The sequence below is a fragment of the Rattus norvegicus genome, chromosome 10 (genome assembly GCF_036323735.1).
Source record: "Rattus norvegicus strain BN/NHsdMcwi chromosome 10, GRCr8, whole genome shotgun sequence".
NCBI lineage: Eukaryota > Metazoa > Chordata > Mammalia > Rodentia > Muridae > Rattus > Rattus norvegicus.
The window spans coordinates 86,462,595-86,482,011 of NC_086028.1; the positions used below are offsets into that span (position 1 = coordinate 86,462,595).

Consider the following 19,417-nt stretch of genomic DNA (forward strand, 5'->3'; position numbering starts at 1 on the left):
AGTGATGTACTTTCTAAGAATTCATTAAAGCTCACTTTTTATTTATTTGCCTGCAGATATCCACTCTGTTTGCTTTACTCATTGCTGTTTTCAACTGTTGAAACCATTTCTCACTCTGTACCTCAAGCTGGCCTTCATTCCCAGCCCCTTAGCTCGCCTCGTGGAGTTCTGGGGATCACAGGCAAATACCACCATGGCATGCTCTGAGACACGACAGAAATCTTCTGTTGTCAATTTTAGATCTAGTCCCAGTTTTTCCAAAGACTGAGGAAAAACATAAAATAATCTTGAATTTTGTTAGTTTAATTGGAATGTATGTATACTGAAAAAGGTACGTGTTTTATGTGTGCAGCGTGAGTGAAAATACGTGCGCACACCTGCGTAGCCATGGGGACAACCCAATGCTGACATGTTTCTAATGTTTCCTAGGAGCACAGCGGTTCCACTGTCCCCTCCATTCTGAACAGGATGCAGACAAACCAGACACCCCCGACGTATAACAAAACCAACAAGTTCACGCACGGCTTCCAGAACATAGTGGATGCTTATGGGATCGGCACTTACCGAGAAATTAACCCAGGTAAACACACTTGATCCTTTCCTCTAGCAGGTATGTCTGGTCCTCGTTCTACTGGCTGCCTATGCATTAGGATAACTGTGAGTGCAGCCCAGCACACAATTGCAAATTTATTTAATGTTTTGTGTGTGTGTGTGTGTGTGTGTGTGTGTGTGTGTGTGTGTGTGCAAACCTTGTAAATGGCATCATTATGTCAAGAGACTGGACATGTCTACCACTTGGTTTGATTCTTTTAATATTTTAAACTGTTTTTGGTGTTGTTTTGAGATAAGGTCTCACCATTTTTCCCTGGCTGGCCTGGAACTCACTTTGTAGACCAAGTTGGCTTCCAAGTCACAGAGAATCTGCCTACACCTGCTTCCTAGTGCTAGGCGTGGGCCACCATGCCTGGCTAGTATTTCAGTTTTTTTTTTTTTTTTTTTTTTGGTTCTTTTTTTTCGGAGCTGGGGACCGAACCCAGGGCCTTGCGCTTCCTAGGTAAGCGCTCTACCACTGAGCTAAATCCCCAGCCCTAGTATTTCAGTTTTAAACTCTGTTGGACAACTGTTTTAAAGATCTAAAGATGAGACTGGAGAGATGGCTCAGCGGTTAAGGGCACTCACTGGCTGCTCTTCTAGAGGTCCTAAGTTCAATTCTCAGCAACCACATGGTAGCTCACAACCATCTGTAATGGGATCTGATGCCCTCTTCTGACACATAGGTCATATATATATATATATATATTTATACACATATGTGTGTATGTATATACATACATGTATATATATGTCATATACATAAAATAAATAAATCTTCAAAAACTGTTAAGTTAAAAAATAAAAAGATCCGAAGATGGCCAGACTTCAGCTGTTGTGTAATTCCTGCAAAACGTGTCCATTGGACAAAAACAGATCCATCACCAAATAACACTTGTGTGTGTCCTCAGTGCCACAAAATATCGCCCTCTCAAAAGAGTAACATCACTAGGAATGGTGGCGCACACCTTTGATCCCCGCACTCAGAAGGAAGAGGCAGACAGATCTCTTAAGTTCAAGGCCAACCTGGTCTACAGAGTAAGTTCTAAGCCAGACAGGGCTACACAGTGAAACCCTGTCTCAAAAACTCAACCAAAGACAAGCTTGGCTTTGGGGAAGCTGAATGACTTCTTGGTTTCCTCGTCCTGAGGCTAGAGAGAAAACACGGCACTGGGAACTGTTTTCAGCATAAGCCAGGGGTCTCCTGTGTTCAGTTAATTATCCATTCAAGAGTCCAGCATTCATTTTTAGCCTGCAGCTCAGAAAGCGTTGCTGCACAGAGAGGCAACAGCTGGCCGAGCCCAGAGCAGAGTCCCGAGGCTGAAGGAAGGAAAGAGAACAGGGCTCTCTGTTTCCCTCCATCCTTACCGTGAAGTGTCAGCTGTAATGCAGCCGTCGGCTGCTCCGTGAGGGTGTGGACCTCACCGTGACAGATTTTCCTGAGAGAGGGTCTGTTCGTGCGACATGCAGGAATAAGCATTCCACGTCAGCCTCAGAGCGCAGGCAGGAATGAGGAATGGGGGACTCGTGCCTTCACTTACCTCGTGTCTTTCCCTCTGGCTCCTTTGTAGCTCCGTACACCGTCATCACCTTCCCCTTTCTGTTTGCTGTGATGTTCGGAGATTTTGGGCACGGCATTTTGATGACTCTGTTTGCTGTGTGGATGGTGTTGAGGGAGAGCCGGATCCTCTCCCAGAAGAACGAGAATGAGGTACCCTGCACTGGCCTGGGTGGTGTGGTCTCCCCAGCATTCATGATTAAAGTAATGATCAGAAGGCCATGAAGTTACAAAACGGGAATACTAAGTTATATGAATATTGAAGAAGCCATGTGCTGAGCAAGTGATTTATTTTAGCATTTTTCTTATTTCATTGGTAGTTCTGGGGGTGATCCTTGACGTCACTGGGGATAGGCTGGTACTCAGTGAGCTGCTTCTCTGGCCATCCTAGCCTCCTATTTTAGTTGTTAGTTAAAGCTCTCAGGGTGGAGTGGGCTGCTGTGTGGTTGGTATAAGTAACATTATCACCAGGGAAACTGCCACACTTCATTCTCGCAACCTTTCCTCTGGCTCCCAGATGTTTAGCATGGTGTTCAGCGGCCGATACATTATCCTTCTGATGGGACTGTTCTCCATCTACACTGGACTCATCTACAATGACTGCTTTTCCAAGTCTCTGAATATCTTTGGGTCATCATGGAGCGTACGGCCAATGTTCACCATAGGGAACTGGACGTAAGTTGCGGAAGCCAAAAGCCAAAGCTAATTCCTTGTATGGTTAGCTCTGTAGGGCCAGCAGTGAACCAACACCCATTTCCGTAGTTGAAAATGTTTGGTTCAGAAGGGCATATTATCTCCTCATATTTACACACCAGTTTATGAAGGGCTTTATGATTTGCTCAGCAAATATCAAGGATCTGAGCCTACCAATGAATGTAACCTATCTACTTAGCTTGTAAATTAAAAGCAAGTTACCTAAATGCCCTACTCAGTTATGTATTAGTGCTTACTTTTGTTATTTTGTCTTTTTTTTTTCCCCTGGAGCTGAGGACCGAACCCAGGGCCTTGTGCTTGCTAAGCAAGCGCTCTACCACTGAGCTAAATCCCCAACCCCTCTTACTTTTTCTTTACGTTTGATTCCCTCTTGTTCTTAACTACTAATTCCTCTTTTCTTCTTTTTGTACGCATGCACGCGGGCATGTAATTGCATAGAGATACATGGGTGTGTTGTGGAGGCCCAAGGCTGACGCTGGTTGTCCTCCTAACTGCCATTCTCCTTACACATGGAGCCTTCAGGGTCTCCTGAACCTGGGGCTTACCACACAGCGAAGCTGGTTAGCTAGCTTGTTGGTCTCCACCTCCCTTAAGGACTGTTACACCAGCCTGGCTTTTATGCAGGTTCTGGGGATGCAAACTCTGGTCTCCTTGCTTACCAGGCATGCACACTCCCCCATAGCCATCTCCCCCAACCTCTAGTTTCTTCATTTTCACTGAGGAATCGAGATAGCTGTGGTTGTTTCTTTTGTGCTTAGTTTTTAGACTGAGTAGCTCCCTTTTCTCAATCAAAATTAAATGTAACTTCCTCTAACCCAATAGGGAGGAGACGCTCCTGGGGAGTTCTGTCCTCCAGCTGAACCCAGCTATCCCTGGAGTCTTTGGTGGCCCTTACCCATTTGGCATTGATCCGGTAGGTGTACCTCTTTTTGACGTGAGGCTTTCCTTACAGATTGATGTGTATTTGTTTGAGTACGAAGAGTTGACCTGAAGGCCTTGTGTGTGCAGAGTAGATCTGAAGGCCTTGCGTGTGCTGGACAGATGCTTTCTAGCTCTTGAGCTGTGCGCCAGCCCTCTGCCTGTTTTGTTTCATTTTAAGATAAGTTCTCAGCAGGCTGTCTTTGAACTCACTCTAGCTTAGGCAGGGCTTGAGCTTTTTAATCTTCCTGCCTCAGCTTTGAAGTTTTTTAACTGATCTGGAAATGAGAGGTTAGGTAGGGATAGCTAGAGCACACCCATAACCCTAGCACTTGGGGAGTTGAGCTGGTAAGATCACCCAAGTATGAGGCCAGTTCAGGCTTTGTAGTGAAACCTGTACAAAAACGCCCAAAAAACCACCACCGACAAAAAACCAAACCCCAAAACTGACTTAGATATTAAAAATTAAAGCAGGAGCTGGGATGTGCTCAGTCAGTCAAGGGCTTGTCACACAGCATGAGGACCAAAGTTCAGATCCCAGCAGCCACATAATGGCTGGCATGTTGGCACGCACCTTTAATCCAAGCACTGAGGAGTAGGGACAGGCTGGGCCTCTGTTCTTGTGGAAATGCAATCGTATAATTATGGGAAACTAATGTTTTTCTGTCATCACTCCTCAGCACGTAAGTCTCAAAGGGGCTTCTCTTTGGGTTGTGTTGCATTAGAAGGTTTTGTTTTCATTTTTTATCTTAGTGTGGTTGGAGCCCAGCATCTCAGGCAGCCTAGCCAAGCATTCCGGGCACTGAGCTAGGCCCCCAGCACACAATGTTTGAATCATTTGCCCTGAGTTCATTTAAAAGGGGGGAGGAGGAAGGGCACTAAAAATTAATCCTGCGTGAAATTAGGACAGAATTTCCAACAACTTTTGCAATGGTACTTCTGCAATTCTGTACCATGTACCTGACCAGAGCAGTTTTCTCGGGTTGGTGATTATAAAGTTAGACTATTGATCAAGTCTGAAAACTGTTGACGATCCTTTATATCACACAGTATCAGATGCTCAGGGAGGCTCTAACTCTCGTGTTTGTTTTTTGGAGACAGGGTCTCACATAGCCCAGGCTCAAACTCCTCAGGTAGTGGAATGTGGCCTTGAACGTCCAATTCTCATGCCTCTGCATTACGGAGATGTGCCACCACGCCTAGTCTAGATTTAATGTTTCACTTTGATTGAGTGTTTGATTGCCATGCCTATTTTATATTCCTATCTAAAGGGGTTGGAAAAAAATCTGTGAACCCTTCATCTAGGCATTGGGTCTTAATGGCTCCATAAAGGGGGAAGAAAAAAGAACCCAACAATGTAGAAAGAAGTCTTCCATTCTTAATGAGCCAGGCAGTGGTGGCGCAGGCATTTAATCCCTCAGTGCTCAGGAGGCACAGGCAGGTAGATCTTTGCATTCAAGGCCAGTCTGCTCTATAGAATGAGTTCCAGGACAGCCAGGACTTCCAGAGGAAGCCTGCCTTCAAAAATACAAAACAGGGGCTGGAGAGATGGCTCAGCGGTTAAGAGCACTGACTGCTCTTCCAGAGGTCCTGAGTTCAATTCCCAGCAACCACATGGTGGCTCACAACCATCTGTAATGGGATCAGTGCCCTCTTCTGGTGTGTCTGAAGACAGTAACAGTGTGCTCATATACAGAAAATAAAAACAAATTCTTTTAAAAAAAACAAAACTTCTGTGGCAAGAGTTATGCCAGTGATACTTAGTCATTTTACCTTTATTTTTCTGTGTTCTGTGTATGGTGTTTTGCCTCCATATGCATCTGAGCATCACACGTATGTGGTACTTGAGGAGACCAGGCATTAGATGCCCTAGGACCGGAGTTATAGATGGTGGGTGCTGGTCATTGAAACCAGGTCCCCTGGATGGACAACAAATAATACTAAACAACCGGGCCCTCTCTCCAGTGCACAACTGACACTTAAAAAGTAGGTGGTCGGGGTTGGGGATTTGGCTCAGTGGTAGAGCACTTGCCTAGCAAGCGCAAGGCCCTGGGTTCGGTCCCCAGCTCCGGGGGAAAAAAAAAAATAGATGGTCCAGTCGTGGTGGCACATGCCTGTGATCCCTACACACTGGGGAGATAGGTAGAGCATTGGAAGTGCTGAGGGCTTAGCTCCATAGTGTAGCATTTGCCTACCGTATACAAAATGTATAAAGCCCTGGCCTTAGACTCTAGTGTGTGTGTGTGTGTGTGTGTGTGTGTGTGTGTGTGTGTGTGTGTGTGCGCGTGCACACACACACACAATCACTGTTGATACTTTTGTGATATGATGATTGTATTGTAGACTTTTTTTTTCAGAGCTGAGGACCAAACCCAGGGCCTTGCACTTGCTAGGCAAGCGCTCTACCACTGAGCTAAATCCCCAACTCCTGTAGTCGTGTTTTTAAAAGACATCTTTTCCTTTTAGAGATCCAGACTGATCTATTTATAAATAAACACTAGGCTATTTCAGCTTTATCCCAAAGTAATATGCAAGTGGAAAGACAGTAGGCAGAAAAGAGGTTGGCCAAGTCTTTAAATTGGTGGGAATGAAGCAGGGCATGGGGCACATGCCTTTATTCCCAGCACTCGAGAGGCAGGCAGATCTCTGAATTCAGCCTGGTCTACAAGTGAGTTCCAGGACAGCCAGGGCTATTACAGAGAAACCCTTTCTTGAAAAACAAAGTCAATCAAATCAAATCAACTGCTGATCCCAGCAGTTTGATCATCCCGATCAAAGCTGGCTGATACGTACATAAATGTCTGTTATGGTATTATCTTTATTTGAATAAATTGTTCCGAATTTTCACTAAAAAGGGTATTTTTTAGGCAGATGCATAGTGTTTTCCCACTTGAGAATTCTTGGTGTAGTACCTTCCAGTTTTCTGTCCTTGTAACAGATTTGGAACATCGCAACCAACAAGCTGACCTTCCTCAACTCCTTCAAGATGAAGATGTCAGTTATTCTTGGGATCATCCACATGCTGTTCGGGGTCAGCCTGAGCCTTTTCAACCACATGTGAGTCCCTCTGTCACTGTCATCATACAGCTGCATCAGTGGGTGACACCCTTGCCTAAAGATAGCTTCACATTAGTTCCTTATCTGTCTATAGGTACAGAAAAAGACCTTTGAAAAAGATGCAGGAAGTTTCTTTCGATTTAGTGAACTCTTGTTTTGAAGTATGTGTATGTGTGGTTACATGCACGAGTGTGTAGTGTCCACAGAGGCCACAGGCATCACGTCCCCCCGGGGCTGGAGTTATAGATGGTAGTGAGCTGCCTGGTGTGGGTGCTGGGAATTTGTACTTGGGTCATCTGCAGAAGCAGTAAGTGCCCTTAACTGATAAGCCATCTCTCCAACCCCATTTTTTCTTCCTTGCTGTGTAATTCATACAAAAGTATGAAGTGTGATTTGACTTGATTTTCCGGGGACTTCCTTGGAGAGTATGGAGGTGGTTCTAGAGCCAATGGAGGCCCAGAAGTTGGAAGTGTAGTCTCTGTTGTCTCCAGTGCTTCTGGCTGCCGCCTCAGTGTGATGCAGACGGAGCTGAGGGAGCAGTGTGTGGACAAACCTAGCGAGGGCTCCCTCCCGTCAGTGCAGGGTCCATAGGCTGATCACTCTTAACGTCATTTCTCTTTCCCTTCTTAGCTATTTCAAGAAGCCCCTGAACATCTACTTTGGCTTTATTCCCGAGATAATCTTCATGTCCTCGCTGTTTGGCTACCTGGTCATCCTCATCTTTTACAAGTGGACAGCCTACGATGCCCACTCGTCTAGAAATGCCCCGAGCCTCCTGATCCATTTCATAAACATGTTCCTCTTCTCCTACCCAGAGTCTGGTAACGCAATGCTGTACTCTGGACAGGTACGTCAGCTCGAGGAGGGGCGTTGTAGGTGGCTACCCAGGTCACATGTAACTCTGATCTGAACAAAGCCTAGAAACGTTGTTCTGTAATACCTGGCTTTCAGTTTGTACCGTCATATAGTATGAACTAAGTAGTACCGTAGAGTCAAACCACTCCCTATACTGCCTAGCTCGGGGGTTCAGTAACGACTCCATGCTATAGAGGTAGAACTTGTAGGGCTAAGGAGTTGTAGTCCCTGAGTACAGGCCTGTACTCACAAGGCTGCGGTGGGAGAGGCCAGAGATCTAGGCAAGCCTAGTGACTTCCAAGCCAGGGTGAGTTACATAGTAAGATCCTGTCTCAAACAACTAGATGAGTAAAGGGAGCACAATGTAGATCTGCCACTTAATGGGATAGTTACTGGTTTTGTCATGGCCTCCTCATTATTTAGAGAACACAGATAATAGTCAGAGGCCAACAAAAACATATTGTTTGGGGGAAACGTGCTGCTGTTGGAAACAGTCTGTTTGGCTAGTGGATTTTGTTGTCTCTTATTTGCAGAAAGGAATTCAGTGTTTCCTCATAGTGGTGGCAATGCTCTGTGTCCCCTGGATGCTGCTGTTTAAGCCGTTGATCCTTCGCCATCAGTACCTGAGGAAGAAGCATTTGGTGAGTGTGTTTCTATGGCTGAAGGCTACTAGACTTTTTCCCTGTTTAAGATGGAGGCAGGTAATTTAGAGGAGGTAATTTACTGTGCATACATGCATGTATCCTGTCTCGGATTTGTGTTACATATGAGCATGAACACGGGGCCTGCCAATGTCAGAGAGCTACACATTTCTTGCTCAGACACCTGGATCCGAGAGAATAAATCATGTTTTTACCTTTCCTGGTGGTGATTTTTCTCACGCCCTCCGCAGCACAGTCCAGCCCTGGGCCCACCCGTCTAGGTGCAGCATCAGCCAAAACAAGGTTAGAAGAGCTGCAGACAGTGAACTCACTCCTGTGGTTTGCCCGGGCAGCCACAGGACTGACACAAAGACGGTTTTCTTTTAAAACGAGACTATGACGCTTCACCAACTGAATCACCTGGGAAAGGGTCTGATTAAAAGCACACTGATTTTTTTTTTCTCCTTCTTCTTCTTCTTTTAAGAAGCAGCATATGCACACACAGGTGTTTACTTTAACATACGTGTGTATATCAACTCTCCACACAGACACACACACAAAGATAAGCTTGCCAAATGTTCAATGCTACGTGTAATTTCTGGCTATCCAATAATGCTTACTGCATTGCCCGGGAAAACCCAAGACATCTTGTTGCATGACCCCATGGCTGTGAGATGACCCCTCCGTTGGAGAGCAGCTGAGTTACAAGACCCTCCTTCTCCCTTCTCTGACCATCTTCATCTTTTCATGTGCCCTCCATTCGTCTCTCCTCCCCCCTCCCCACCCCTCTCTCGTTCTCTTCTCCCTTCTTTTCTCCCATTCACTATCAGGAAGGGCAACCCGTGGAGGCCCCAGTCACACCAGCCCCGAGCCAACAGGGATTAGAGGCAGCACCGGCTGCAACAGTGAGTCACTTAACTCCGGCAAAGCAAAATGTTTGTTTAAAGAGGTGGCAAACAGTGCAGCCGAATTCTTTTTCAATGCTGTTGAGAGCGTGGGACGTGTGCTCTCGAGAAGGGTGGCCTTGTTGCTCACCGAGACCATGACAGAGGAGCCGTCTACCTCTTAGGAATAGATCAGGTATCCTCTTTCCCATTGGCCTACTAAGTTTCTGTTTGGATGTGTAAGGACAATCCTACCTTCGGGAGCCAAGTGGCCTCTGTATCCCCTCTTCGAGTCCCATCCTCTTACTCCAGGACGGCAGCTTTTGGGCTCATCCACTTTTGTTCTGTATCCTGTGACCATGTGTGGGGTGGGTTTTCAGCATGGAGACAAGCGGGGCTCAAACTCTTTCATTGATGTCTCTGTTCTCTGCACTTGCAAGCCCTTCATTAAGGGATATTTGTCCTTGTTTTGGGGTGTTCGGTCATGACTTGCCTTCTTTAGAGGAGGTCCGTCTCTCTTTTCCTTACTGGGATGCAGAAGGCTTGTATACCCAGCTGTTTTACTGAGTCCCTGCATGCTGCTCATCTGTCATAGCCACCAGAGTCATCTGTCTAGACCTTCCCTTCTTCTGTCACAATTCAGTGACAGAACTTTGAATGTCAGACATTTGACATCATTTCACCAGAATCTTTGAATGCACCGTGTCAATGCAGCCCAACATCCAGATTTTCAGTCTAGCTGGTCAGGATTGTTCTGTTAGCATACGCCACTTTAAGGGAAACGCATGTTTCTGCCAGATGAAACTTTAATCTTGCTATCTGAAATTATCTTCTAGTTGAGGAACATTCTGCCCATCCTTGATTTCTCTCCACATCATTTTCTTGCCTGCTTGGCATTGTTCTCGGTGCCTTTAAGTGTGGCGCCGTCTTCCATGCTAAGCTCCACCGTAACCCTCCTGGTCTGGAAGCTTTCGCACTCATGGCGTCTGCTTAGCCACCGATCTGTAGCCAAATCTCTTTCTGGAGGGCAGCCCAACAGCAACCGGATGACCATACTCCAAGAAGGACCCTGTACCCTTGACCCCAGGGGTGTGGCAGTGAGCACAGCTCCGCTCCTGCTCTGCTTCTTGTCTCCTCCGTGGTCTCTGTGAATGGCGTTGTCACAGCTCAGCAGTTCTTTTCTTGTCTTTACTGATGTTTCTCTTATCTCCTTCCTGTGACTCTTGTTCCCTGAGCTCTGCAGGATACCCATTAGAGTGTGGCTGGGAGGTCTAACCTGTCCGTTCTCACTTCTTCTGCTGGCTAAGGGAAATCTTAGGGAAATGAACTCTGTTTTGGGAATTTTGAATTCTGAGGCTTCCCACTTCCACCCTGTATGACCCAGGCCAAGAGACCATGGAGTCTTCCCTGCACCCTTTATAATGCTTAGGGCCCTCCTTTTAAAGTCAGTTACGTGTCATTTGAGTCTAACCTGGAGGTGCTTGGATGTTAGTGATTCCCAGATCTGAAGACCTAGTAAATGTTGAAAACATGGGTATTAAAACAGATGAGTGGGAGAAAAAAAAAAAGAAAGTGGTCGATAATCCCATCACCCCACTGAACTAAGAGGGGGCAGGAGGGCGCAATGGGTACGTTTTGGCTAGAGAACTCTTATACTAACCAAGAAGCCTCAGTGCCTCCCCACTCTCCTCCTCCAGGGCATTGCTACCAGGGGGAGGCTTTGCCCTCAGCACGTGTGTGTCACCTGTGGAGACACGTGGAGACATATATGTACACCTAAAAGGAGAGAGATGTCTCAGGACCTGTTTAAACTGATGCAATCTTCTGCCTCTCAGTGTTTCTTAACAGAGGTGCTTTCCTAGAAGTTGCCCGTCTCTTTGTGGTACCTAACATTGCCTAGAATCCCCTGGATATGCCACAACTATGTAGTCCCTTTTGAAGATACATATGGTAATTGTTCCAGTTCTTTGCTAGCATAAACAGTGACACAGAGAATATCCTGATGTGTATGTGTCCTACGTAGATGTCCAGACACTGGGACTGTTGAATCTCCAGGGGTCAGTGCATTTTGTATCCTGGGGTACCCATCACAGCCAGTATATCCTCTCTCGGCAGTGCCCCCCACCCCCATCCCCACTCCCGTACCCTTTCCTAGACCTGAGCCTAAACTTCCTGGGGATAGCATTTGAGAGTCTGTTGAGAATGTAGCTTCCAGCTGGGTGTAGGAGTGCATGCCTTTAGTCCCAGACAGAGGCAGGCAGATCTCTCGGTTCAAAGCCAGCCTGGTCTACAAAATGAATTTCAGGACAGCCAAGACTACACAGAAAAACCCTGTCTCAAACAATAGTAACAACAAGAAGGGAGCTTCCATAGAGCTCCTCCTGTGCCTTTTCTATGAGCCTTGTAGGACTGCTGCTACAAGAAAAGGAGAATCTACCACGAAAACCCTGGGGTCTGAACTGGCCAGTGAGTCTTAAAATGGTGCCCCAAAAGCTGAAGCTAAGGAGTGGGGACACAGGAGTTCCAGCCCTGTTTCCACACTGTTGAAGCTTACTGGTGCAGTCACGCTGCAGGCAGGCAGGCAGTCCTCCAACTTTGGGCTGACAGAACCCATAGGAAGTGGTCCAGGGGCTGCTTCCTAAGTCCCTTCTGCTCTGCCAGAGCCCTCTGATAGAAAGGCTCTCTGCCTTCCTTTACAGTTTTAACACTCAGAATTCTTTAGCCGTAAATGAGCGTCTGTTAGGATGTTGTGATGTTTTGTTTTGTTTTCTGCCAAGACCTTGGGGAATCTCTTTGTTCCTAGACAAGCCTGATATATTTCTGGTAGATGTTGCTGGAACCCTTGGGTCCTGTCAAGTCTCTCAGAGCAGGCTGTAGTCATTCCATCACCCACTGACATCCCTAGCCCCACAACACACTTGGAAAATCTCATCTTCAGTTCCAGCAACACTCAGGCCCTCTCAGACTTTACAGATGAGCCATGCTCATTGTGAGGGAGTGTTCGTGTTCAGCTTCTCACTCATGCAGAACTCTGTGAGCATTAGCCAAGGCCAGGTCGTTCTGTCTTGGTGTCGTTGGATGAGGTGGTAAAAGGCAGGCTGCCGCCCCTGGGGTCCAGAGTGGTGGTGGTGGCTGGGATGGGACAGCACTTGTTTTTATGTAGCCTGTCCCTTTGGTGGCCGTTGCTTCTGTTGATAGGATGTATGCCTTTCTGAGGACCGTATGTACTAACCATCGCCCTTCCCCACCTCACAGCGTGCCGCATTAAAGCCCAGGCAAATACTGCTCTTTCTGTTCGTCTGTGTAGGGAACTCTCAACTTTGGTGGGATCAGGGTGGGCAACGGACCGACAGAGGAGGATGCTGAAATTATTCAGCATGACCAGCTCTCCACCCATTCAGAGGACGCAGAAGAGGTAAGAGCCGGCGGTGCGGGCTTCCTCTCCTTACCTTGGGCAGCTCTAGTCTTGTTTCCTAAGAGGCTTACTCAATCGTCTCCTTGAAAAATAAAACTACTAATGATTGGCCACTGTCAGGCCTGCTTAGGCTGCTGCAGCTTGCCCCGCAGGGCCTGCTCTAATCTATGGCCACAGAGCCAGCTCTGCTCTGCTCTTCTTGAAGTCCTCGGGTCCGTGGTGCACTGCATGTGACCTCAGTTGCTAACTGCTCTCCACTCAGGCAGCGCCTCGCATCTCACTTCTTGTTAACCAGAACCCCGGGAGCCTTCAGGATAGCGTCTTCATCCTCCGACCCCAGAGTCCTCACGCACACTGCCCAGCAGCGGTATTCAGCGATTCTTTTTGAGGCCTGCCCCATCCATGTATTCTTGATCCAGGGGTTTTTGCTTGTTTTTCAAGAGCTTTTAAGTTTTGCTATCTGTCTTCTTTTTAGACTGCGAGTGAATGGAAAGGAACCAGGCCAGAGTAGCCTTTCCTTCTGACCTTACTTCCAGTTTCAGCCTTTGAAAGTCCATTCTCCTTGCCTGAGCATTCGTGGCATAAAGCCTGCAAACTGAACTATTAACTCTCACCTATTCATTGTGAGGAGTCTTTTTTTTTTTTTAAGCAAATAAAATAGCAGCGAGGGACCTAGACTGAGTTTCTTTGTTTAGCCACTCTGACTATAATTTTGTTTTTTATATATGTGGTTATTTTTTTTTAAGCACAAGAGTTGGGGTGCCTTTAAAAACATATCTTAATTCCTTGATTTCCCTTTTATGTGTATGCTAAGGAAGAGTACCTCCAACACATTGTCCCCAGTCTTCCCCCAAATAGTCAGTAATGTGTGCTCATAGCTTGTGGCCTGTGTGTGGCGTAGCTCCCCACTAAGTGTGAATTTGTGTTTTCAAGCCTACCGAGGACGAAGTGGTAAGACCAGAGCCTTCATGTCTATCTGGGGCTTCTCTCTTCCCATCCTTGTGCTCACTCTGTCCTCTGCCCCACTGCACCCTGGGGCCACACATATCACGCCGTGCATCCCGCCTCTCACTGACCCTGTCTAACCAATCTGTGAGCCTGCATTCCGAAACAGTTCATCTCCATAAACTGCATCTCGTGTCGGTCACCTCTGTCCTTGTGTTGTTGACTGCTGATCTAATACTGGAACTGGCTTGGAAGAGCTACAAGTATGCCTAACCTGGCATTCTTGAGGTCACTGCCCCCAGGGTTAAGTCCCAGGGGTCTCCACCTTCCTCTCCTGTGATGTGTTGTTTGCTCTGCCACTGGGGGAAGTGGTCCCCACCCTGCTCCTCTGAGTGCTTGCCAAGCAAAGCTTATCCCTCCTCCTGTCTGAGATGCAGCCTCTCCCACTGCCCCCATCAGCTTGGTGGTACTTCAACGTAGGGCCACAAGACCCTGGGAGTCAGTCCTAGCTCCACAGGACCTGATTGAGAAGCGAACAGCTTTCCAAATGAGCTTTGCCTCTCAGGTACATGCAGGGAACAGAAGTCCCATCTGCACGAAAGGCCTTCTGTGTTAAGTACATGAAGAATAATAGAGCTGAAAGAATGCCAAATGCTCAGGCCATGTCTAGAGTACCGGGCCTTGTAGCTCAGAAGCAATTCATTAACCAACACTCATGTTTTTGAGATAGGTTTTAAATGACCTTTCTGCACTGTTTGCATCTTTCCCCTAAATTTCTCTCTAACACACCTGTACCTAAGAACCTTTCCCTTCCCTCTCTTGGTCTCTCCAAGGGGCAGTGCATGACCATGGGAAAACCTTGGCTGTTCTGTGTCAAAACAGGCAGTGTTTGCTCTCCCTGATGGCTGGGGAGACTCCCTTGCCTGCATCAACAACAACCCTTGCTCCTGGACCGGGCGTCTGTGCAGAATTGCTGGCTAAGCTGCCTGGCATGGCTGAGGGGAGGGGCAAATGGGATTTCGTGTTGCTGAGGAGCCTGGCCCTCTCCCTGTATCACCACCTCCTGCTTTCCAATGTCTACTGATGTACCTTCATCACTGGCAGAATGTTCTAGTCAGCTATCTAGTGCCAGTGTCCCCAGATAGCCATGTCCCTGGCAGTTGGACAGTCAAGAAGATGGGCTCCACTGTAGTCTTCCCATTCTCTGGCCACCGAACACACTAAGTTAGCCTCCCTAGCTTCTGCCCTGGTCATAACTTTGCCTTTTTCCAGCATTGATTTCCCAAATTTAGAAAACTGACATTTTTTGCAATGATATCAAACAAAACAGAGTCTTGAGAAGCAGTGCAGCGAACCTCTGTAATTCCCTACATTGCTTGGATGTAAACACGAGTTTATTCCAGGCAGGGCAACTGTGCCCTCTCGCTAGGAGGCACTCAGTCCAGGTTCAAACCAGACCCAGACAACTTGATATCTGGGAAATCTCTGAAGGCTGTAACCTCTCAACAAGGGTCGGTGGCCCCTCCCCCACTGTGTCTTCTCACCCGCTGCTTTCACCAACTCATCCATGCTCACCCACCCATCTGCCAGTCACGTGACCTCAGTGTGTCAAGCACTGCGTAGTGCTATAGAAACGGAGAGATCGTCCAGACAAGGTAGGAAGGTCTGCTGACAGACTCCACGATGGATATGTGCCTGGGATGCTTTGGGAGTGCAGAAGGGTGCCTGACAGGCCCCGGGGTGATTGGAAAGAGAGCAGGAAGGATTCCCTTAGGTTCCTCCTGGGCCGAGGCTGGCTGAGGAGGAGTGTCTGGAGAGAAGCAGAGGGGCAGACCCACCACCGTCTACAGTATTAAAAAGACGCAAGCCACAGGCTCAGCTCATGCCCAGGAGTGGTTCAGCTGATGTGGGAGCTGGGGACTCCTGAGAGGAGGGGTTGGCAGAGAGTGGCAGAAGTTGTCTCATTTTGGCAACAAGGAGCTCAGAGTAGTGAAGCCCAGGTACACGGGCCCTGCCGCTGAGACCCCGTGGGTAGAGCCGTAGAATCCTTTGGGTGGGAGAGGGGCACAGCCTGAAGGCAAGGACATCCCGTAGTGTGCTGTGATTTAGTAAAGGACTGGGTAGCTTCAAGTGAATTAAGTCACTCACATGAGGGAAGGGGTGGAAGGGAAGGCCCTGCCTGGCTTGGCTGTGGAACAGTGAGCGTAATCTTGGTGGGACCAGAGGACAGACTGCTATATTTCAGTCAGTGACGTTGAGTCTGGAGGCCTGTGGAACACTAGGAGACAGCATAGCTAGCTGAAGATGGGCAGCACAGAGGTGGGGGGTGGGCAGCAGAAGTGGGGATGTTTGCTTGAGAATTATTCCTGGGATTCCCCGTGTGGCTTTGTCAGTCCAACAGAAAAGACTTAGGGGAAGGAATGTCAGAGGACGAAGGCCAAGAGGCATCTCAAAAAGGAGGGTGCAGCTAGGGTCACAGGGTGTCTGTCAGATGGAACCATGGGAAAGTGTCACCATCTCCCTTAGAAAAGCCATTCTGAAGGATAAAGGGTGAGAGCCAGGGTGCAGAACAACCTGGCCAGAGAGAAGCTGGGAGAGAACACAGATGGAGAGCAGAGAGGGACTGGTGTCACTGCAGAGTTGCTGTCTCGGACGAAGGAAGATTCCTTCCACGTGCGGGAATACATTTCTCCCTTAATTCTCGTCCCTCCTGAGAAAACATTCCCAAGAAGGTGAGAAGGAAGGAAAGGAAAAGCCAGGGTATTGCCTGGAAGTGAAGGGTTCCCCTTCTTTCCTTTCCTCCGGGATGGACATGGAGACTATCTTCTATAGCCCAGGATAGCCTAGAATTCACTAGGTAGCCAAGGATAGCCTTGAGCTCTTCACCTTCTGGCATCTGCCTTTCCAGTGCTGGGATCACAGGTGTCCATGACTATACCTGGGTCTCCCTCACACAGTCCACCCTGACAATGGTTCTCTTTTTTTAATGAGAGAAAATAGAACTGAATGAAATGAAAACACTGACATCACCATCCTTTCACTGAGCTCAGGAAAAGGCCAGGTCTCCTTGGAGCTCCAGGCTCCCTTCTGCATTAGTTCATGCAGCCAGTATACGAGAGGGTTCTTTTGCCATTGCTGGGCTGAGGTAGCTCAGGGTAACAAGGGCCACTCCTTTTCAGAGTAAGAGGCCCAAAGACAGAAAAGTCCAGAAATTCACAGGGTTAAACAGCGATGGCTGTGCGTGAGGCATTCCCCAAGGTAGCTTGCTGGAAGTGGCCTCGTCCTACTGGCCCTACCCTTATGGCTTGCCAGCCCCTTCCTTATACAGTATAGAGACTATAGCATCCGACAGGCCTCACCATGAGGGCAGAGGAAGCTTCTGGAGCCTCAGGAGCCGGAAGGCTCGGAAGGCTGATAGCCATACGGTGCTGCTCTCCCAGAGACAACGTCAGAAAGAAAAACATGACTTGATCTGTGGTGGACTTTTTGATTTCTCCACCCGAACCTTCTAGAACCTACTGGGTTCAGAAAACTGCTCCTAAAGTGTACTCTAAAGAACTTCTCCCAGAGCCTGAGCTCCACCCCATCCGTCCTCCTTTTACACAATAAAAAAGTCAGACTGAACCCCAGGCAGTGCAAGGGTCCCCGCTGAACTCACCCTAGCTCCTGAACACTTGTTTGGTTTCATAGTTTTTGGGACATAGTCTTACTATGTTGCCTAGGCTCTCCTCAATCTCACGGTCCTCCCACCTCAGCCTCCTCAGTGCTGGGATTATAACACAAGCCACCAAGCCAGCCACACCTACAGTATTTCCCAACTAGCTCTTTTTTTTTTTTCTTTTTCTTTTTTTTTCTTTTTTTTGCGGAGCTGGGGACCGAACCCAGGGCCTAGCAAGCCCTCTACCACTGAGCTAAATCCCCAACCCCTCCCAACTAGCTCTTTATGTGGGAATTTGTAGACTCTTGGCAAAAATTTCTCCTGGTGAACTTTTCTTTTTTTTTTTTTTTTTTGGTTCCTGGTGAACTTTTCAAAAGTCAGAGAAGGAAGTTGTCTAGCTCTCAGAAGATTGGGAGGAGGAAGCAAGGAGGCTTGCAGAGCTCAGTGTGCAAGTGGCTTCCTACCTGGGAGCTCCCTGTCTGCCCTCGCCATGTTCCAAGCAGTGGATGCACAGAGCTCCACTGTGAGGTGGGGATCAGTGGGGCCAGGCCACTGGCAGGGCTCTGGTCGCTCAGAAGAATGGGTGTGATGGCTAGTGTTAATTGTCAACTTGACAAATCTGGACTCACCTGGGAGACTCCAGCCATGCCTCTGAGAGGGTTATTGCAGTTCAGTTAGCTGAGGTTTGAAGACATGGCTTAAAAACAGGTGGCACCGTTCCCTGGGTGTGGGCCCTGCCCCGAAGGGCATGTGCTCATTCAGTGCACTCTGCTTCTTGGCTGTAGACATGACGTCACCAGCTGCTGCAAGTGCCTGCTGCCTTGAGTCCTCACCACGACAACTGCTCCAAACTGAGCCAGATAACCCTCTCTCCCCTAAGTCACTTTTGTTGGGGTATTTAATCCCAGCAATAGGAGGAGGAGGAGAAAGAAGAGGAGGAGGAAGAGGAAGAGGAGGAGGAGGAGGAGGAGGAGGAGGAGGAGGAGGAGGAGGAGGATACAGTGGTTTTTGATTCAGTATGCCCCACTGTATGTGGAGATCAGAGCCCACCAGGGAGAGGAAAAAAATTGTTAAAAACAGTGTGGCTGAGTGGTGGTGGCGTACCCCTTTAATTCCAGCACTCTGGAAGCAGAGGCAAGCGGATCTCTGTGAGATCAAGGTCAGCCTGGTCTAAATAGTAAATTCCAGCACAGTCAGAAGTGCACAGAGAAACACTGTCTGGAAAAATAATTTTAAAAAATTAAAAATAAAAAAAAGATAATATAGTATGGTGGAGATGGTGGCTCACCCCTTTAGAGCAAATGGTACTCTGGGTTCAAAGCTAGCCTGGTCTACAGAGTGAGTCTACAGGACAGCCAGAGCTACCCAAACCATGTCTTGAAAAAAACAACTCACCCCCTCCCGGAAAGATCTACAGCGTGGACCTGGAGAGATAGTTCAGTGGTCAAGAGCACTGGCTGCTCTTACTGAGAACCTTGGTTCAATTCCCAGCACCCATGTGGATTCTCTGGTGCCCTCTGCTGGCCTCTGCAGGTACTGCATGCACATGGTACCCAGCCATAATACAGGAAAATAAGTCTTTAAAAAAAGAGATACATGGTGTGATGGGCATGGTGGCATGCACCACTAAAGCCAGCACTCGGGAGTCAGAAGCAGGCAGATCTCTGAGTCTGAGGCCAGCCTGATCCACAAGGTGAGTTAAAGTTCCAGGCCAGCCAGGACAATACAGTGAGACCCGGTATGAAAACAGGTATACTGCTCTTCAGAGGACCTAGGTTCGTCCCTAGCACCAACATGGTGGTTCACAACTACCTTAACTCCATTTCCTAGACTCCAAGGTGCAAATGCACTTATATGCAGGTACAGTCTTATATACACAAAAGAAAAAAAAAAGCCAAGTGGTAGTGGTGTACACCTTTAATCCCAGTTCAAGGCCAGCCCAGTCTACAGAGTGAGTTCCAGGACAACCATGGCTACACAGAGAAACCCTGTCTAAAAAGATAGAGATTTCCTGATGCAGTTAAAGCCAGCACAAGGGAAGCCGAGGAGGTAGGGTTCTAAGTTCAAGATCAGTCTGAAACTACATAATGAAATTCTGTCTTAAAAAAAGAAGACACAGTGTAACATATTGATGGGTATTAGTGTGCCCCAGTTGGAAGCCAGGCCAGGAAGGATTTGTGG

The 19,417-nt window shown here is 47.8% G+C and overlaps 1 protein-coding gene across 22 annotated transcripts in view; it reads left to right on the top strand.

Moving 5' to 3' along the window:
- Positions 1 to 19,417, top strand: part of Atp6v0a1 (ATPase H+ transporting V0 subunit a1) — a 54,097-nt gene that overhangs the window by 26,506 nt on the left and 8,174 nt on the right. For 7 of the 22 annotated variants that reach the window (XM_006247295.4, XM_063268845.1, XM_063268848.1 and 4 more), the window contains 9 exon segments: positions 430 to 580; positions 2,163 to 2,302; positions 2,667 to 2,824; positions 3,686 to 3,776; positions 6,720 to 6,838; positions 7,469 to 7,685; positions 8,227 to 8,334; positions 12,526 to 12,633; positions 13,567 to 13,584. In XM_006247295.4, coding sequence (XP_006247357.1) covers positions 430 to 580; positions 2,163 to 2,302; positions 2,667 to 2,824; positions 3,686 to 3,776; positions 6,720 to 6,838; positions 7,469 to 7,685; positions 8,227 to 8,334; positions 12,526 to 12,633; positions 13,567 to 13,584 — 1,110 coding nt within the window. 22 annotated transcript variants of the gene reach the window in all.